Raw genomic sequence first — 4944 nt, forward strand, 5'->3', positions numbered from 1 at the left:
ACTTCATAAATTTATCCCATTGTGACTTGCTAAAATTCATCAGCGATGATATGGGGTTTCGTGAGGTGGTCGATGTATGCGTCTTATGTGGGATCGGTTTCACAGGGCGTGACTGGACTTTCAAGAAAAAGGTACAAGATGAGCCCTTGCTACTCCGGCAAAACATAAACTACCTGCAAGAAACCGGGACAATTGATTGGCCGAAGTAAAACTACTTGCAAGAAAACCAGATCAACATGTCAAAATTTCAAAGTTATTTTCCATACGAGCATCCTAATTAACTTGGGATCAGGATTGCATCGAAGGATAACATAACAGAATTACAACAAAACATAAACCAAAATGGAAAACACTATTATATCAAACCAACCAACATCCGTCCTGGTGAAGAAGCAACTTCACATTGGACGAGATTTATTTTTGTCACCACATGCCACAATGAACCAGGAAAGGGAAAACATCATGTTCACAAAAATATCCTTCTAAACACATCAGAAAGCGGGTTGGAACGAGCAGACCCTTGCGTCCGTGTACACCTTCCCTGGGAGGCAGTAGTAGCCCTCCTCTGGTGCACAGTGTGAGTCATCTGAGCAGATGCACAGCCCCTCGATGGCGCAACGCTTCTCGAAGATGGCCGGGCTCCCATTGATACCGAGAACCTGGTCGCTCCACTCACTGGAGAAGATCCCATCAGGGTCATACCTCTGCTTCACCTCCAGGAACTTGTCTGCCTTGGGGTGCTTGGCCATTGTGCCTTCAAAGGCAAAGTTACGGTTCTTGCCCCAGTGCGGGATGGCGTTGTACTTGTGCAGCGCCATCTGCTGGAGCTCATCGAGCACGTCATAGTGCGGGTTGGGCTCACCCTTGCTGTAACTCCGGTAGTAGGATATATCGAAGTCGATTGAGTCCTCTGGTTTGCCAAGGTAGGCAGAGGATGCCTTGACGTAGCGGAGGAGCATTCCCATACTGGCGTCGATTCCACAAAAGGATAGCGGGCTACGGTCACGTAGCTGTTGCATGTCGGCGATGAACGCTGGCACCCTAGAGAGCGCGATGCTATAGCCATTGGTGTAGAAGAAGGTTCCCCGGATGCGTGGGTCCCATGCGCATGAGGTGAGGAGTGCATCTTCTTGGCTACCGAGACATGCGCCGGACGCTTGGATCTGGTGCTGGAAGCCCACCACTGGGTACCCAGTGAACATGCTGCCGTTGTTGGTGAACCCATATGCTGCTGTCTCGAATAGCGATACCGTCGCATTTGCCGCCTTGCACCGGGCGATGGCATTGATGTTCTTCTCGAGAAGCTCCATTGTGACTCTGCCTCTGATGAGTGAGGCCGTCGGGTTGGAGCGGAATCCTAGGTGGTCATTGAGGCCGTGGCCCACCGTCTTGATGGCCACACGGTCGTCCTCACGGTAAATGACCTTGCGGAGCTGTGGTAGCCACGCCATGTCGCCGAATTCGTGGAGGTCGCCCCACCTGGCCGCCTTTTCCGCCATGTCTGAGTCATCACGTGTCACAAATGTCACCGACCGCTTGAACATCGGCTGCAATGCCAGTGTAACCTGGATATATGCATTGTTAAGAAAAATCTAGGATAAATAGTTGATTAATTAATTTGCTAGATATACTCCATAAATTAGCACAACTAGTTAATTGGACTTCTAATTTCTTTAGTTGTACTTCAAGAGTTAACCTTGGGCCATTAGGCGCATCAACACCTAAATCCTAATAACTCAAGCTGAGATGAGTGGGACCTTGAGAGTGGGCTAATCGGAAAACTTTCTATTCCTCCTTCCTCCTTCGCGTGAAACACTAGGAGCTAGATCCATGGTGTTGATCTACCTACTCTCTGACGAGATCACAGCCCCATCCATTCTTTCGGCACGTCGACAGCTCGTTTTATGCCACAATAGTGGTCGTTCGGTGGTCTGGAAGTCTTGATATAATATTTATTATGTTTGAAATGCTTTATACTTCCAATGTAATTTTATAATAGGTCTGATCCTTTTCGCCAAAAATGTATAATCCCTGATATCTCTCAGGAAAAATGGATTTGCTAATTTCCAGTGGCCTGAGAAATAGTTAATTCTCAGGAGACGTGAGGACTCTCTGGTCTCCATGTTACAACGCATGTGAGACAGAACGGACTGTATCCAGCCTTTTCTTCATGTTCTGAGCCTTTTCAGTTTTCTACATTGGGTAGGGAGTTTATATATAAGATGTTCGTATCCTAAAAAGGTGATGTTGCTTTTTCACCTTCATATTTCTATTTTGTTGCTTGCTTTTTAATACCTTTTGTTTTTGTTTTTGTTGTTATTATTACTAACTTGCACATTTGGAGAACATTAAAGCTCCATTTCTATGAAAATTTAATTGCTATTGCATGTTCTTCTTTGCTCTTGTTTTTTTCTTCATGTTTCCACTTTTTTGATACACTAGAGTTGCACATATTTGTTTTGCTTAGTTCCATTGAAGAATCCTCCAACATTATTTCCAACTAATATTGATTTTTTTGTTCTAGTTATATTTTAAATATATCACATGGGAATTTAATTTGCTATTTTTTATGCTATTTGCACTTTTGTAATATTAAATCTGGACACTAATGAAATGGGCAATTGGTTACACATTCAAATGTGCAACCTGGTTGATGTAAATTTTTGTAATGCTAAAGTTGCACTTTTTTCCTAAAAATGTGTGATTACTTTATTTAAAAAGTGCTACCGGATTGTTAACCAAATGGGCGACGCTACGCGTCCACCGGTGGATTAACTGAAAACATCCGCCATCTCCTGCGCCGTTGGATTGAGACACAAATAATTGTCAGATCTTCTTAATGAGGTGTGTCATGAATTGCAACAAGGTAGATGTTTCACAGCTCCCTCAGCAACAGTTGCTTTGTGGCAAAACCACCGTGCCATTATTTTTGCTGATTTTTTTAATTATTTTTATCTTCAACTTCTTTTGCAACATAGATGATGTTGCCGGAGGACTTTAACAACAAAGGTGCTGTGCAATTTTTTTATGCCTTCATCTTTTCTGCAGCATAGATGATGTTGTGGGAGGAGTTTTGCAACATGAATAAAGTTGCAGAAATTTTTTCACTGAAAATGATGATGTCATATGCGGTGTGAATCAAGAATTTTCTGCAACAGAGATAATATTGCGGGAAGACTTTTGCAACAAGGCACTTGTTGCGGCAAGTATACAAAAATATCACCGGCCAAAACGACGAACAGAGGACGAGAGGGGAGGCTGAAGCCGCATAGCTGGGCCGACAGTGGCCAGAGTGGAGCTCAGGCATGCGCGCTCGAGCGGCGGCCATGGCTGCGAGCGGGCATACGAAGGCTGGGAGAGGAGGGGGCTGGAGAGAAAAAGGAGGAGAGGAGAAAGGATGGCCTGCGGCATCCTCCAATGTTCACTGGCGGTGGCAGTCCTGAAGCGGGAAGGAGAAGATAACGTATGGATGAGAAGCCTTAAAGAGTAGGCAAGGACAAGGACACGTATGTTTCTTTGTTCCTTTCGCATAGGACACGTGTTAATTGTAGAAGGCGGCGGAATGCACGGAAAATACACAGAAACACATGGGTGCTCCACACCCCTATACGAAAAATAATTATAAAAAATACCTAAAAAATTAAAAAATATCTAAAATTTTGAGATATCAAACCTGGTTTCCCAATCTATTTTGTGTGAAATTTCATGGAAAAAAATACTAAAAAATGTATCCGTGGCGAAGGAATTACTGTCCGAACAAAAATCCACCCAAACAATGTTTTGCTATACATAGGAAGTTTTTGTCGTTCTTGCCACGAATACGTTTTCTAATATTTTTTCACAAAATTTCAGATGGGAGTACATCGGGAACCCACGTTTGATATCCCAAAATTCTAGATTTTTTTTCAAATTTCTTGATATTTTTTTAACAAATTGTTCGTATAGGGGTGCGAAGTACTAGAGTACTATTTATCCCTTATGCATAAGTGAAATTTCCCCCTAGTTATGCACACAAGTTGGACTTTTCACGTACCTGGGAAACGACGCCTAGGACGCCAAGGGAGACCTTGGCGGCGTTGAGGTCAGGATGGTCCGCGCAGAGCTTCCGTACCACCGCGAACCCTTGGCTGGCCGGCGCCGGCGTGACGATCCTCATCCCGACCACGTACTCGTGCACGGCGCCGCCCTTTCCCCACAGCGAGCTGCCGTGCGCGCCCGTGGCCAGCAGGCCTCCTATGGTGAGCCCCGACCAGTACGGCGAGTGCGGCAGCGCGAGCCCTTTTGCTGAGGCCGCCTGGATGAGGTCCCGGAGCACCATGCCGCTCTCCACCGTCATAAGCCTCTTGGCGAGGTCGACGCTTACCACCCGGTTGAGCCGCTCCGTGCTTATGATGGTGCCATCGCTGCCGCCGGGGCAGGCCAGCTTGGGGAAGCTGTGGGAGTGCTTGGTGGCCACCTTCACCTTGCCCTTGGCCGCCGCCGCGGCTGCCACGGCCGCGACCAGCTCCTTCTCGGTGCGCGGGAAGGTGGCGCTGGCCGCGCGGCAGACGGTGCGGTCCAGGAAGGAGCCGAACGCGTTGGAGACAGTGCAGTCGGACGTGCCGCGCGCACAGACCACAGGCTCCGGCGGAGGGCTCGAGCCAGCGAGGCCGGCCAGGAGCACCAGGAGGAGAACCGTAAGCACCATTATGCTAAGGTAACTAACCAAGGCATTCAATGCTAGCTATATAGCTTGGTCAAGCTCACGGCACGCTGTGCAGCATATTCGTCACTTGTTAAACTAGCTAGACACGCTCGTTCAAAGTCAATGCATGCAAAGTCAATGTATCTACGGTGGGTGCGTACATTACAAGACGTAAAAAACATTACAGACGCGAAGACTACACGAGCTTCTTTGAATACAAAAGCAAGCCGCCCATGCACGGAGTATAGTAACAGTGGCGA

At 46.9% G+C, this 4944-nt stretch overlaps 1 protein-coding gene across 1 annotated transcript; it reads right to left on the minus strand.

Annotated features, from left to right (window-relative positions):
• Nucleotides 1-436: 436 nt before the first annotated feature.
• LOC119298602 (L-gulonolactone oxidase 2-like) lies at nucleotides 437-4687 on the minus strand. The gene is made up of 2 exons (XM_037575942.1): nucleotides 4034-4687; nucleotides 437-1565 (listed from the first exon to the last, which is right to left on the minus strand). The coding sequence occupies exons 1-2, from the start codon at nucleotides 4685-4687 to the stop codon at nucleotides 492-494; spliced, it is 1728 nt and encodes a 575-aa protein (XP_037431839.1). The 3' UTR covers nucleotides 437-491.
• Nucleotides 4688-4944: the final 257 nt, after the last annotated feature.

The sequence above is a fragment of the Triticum dicoccoides genome, chromosome 5A (assembly GCF_002162155.2).
Source record: "Triticum dicoccoides isolate Atlit2015 ecotype Zavitan chromosome 5A, WEW_v2.0, whole genome shotgun sequence".
In the NCBI taxonomy this organism is placed as follows: Eukaryota; Viridiplantae; Streptophyta; class Magnoliopsida; order Poales; family Poaceae; genus Triticum; species Triticum dicoccoides.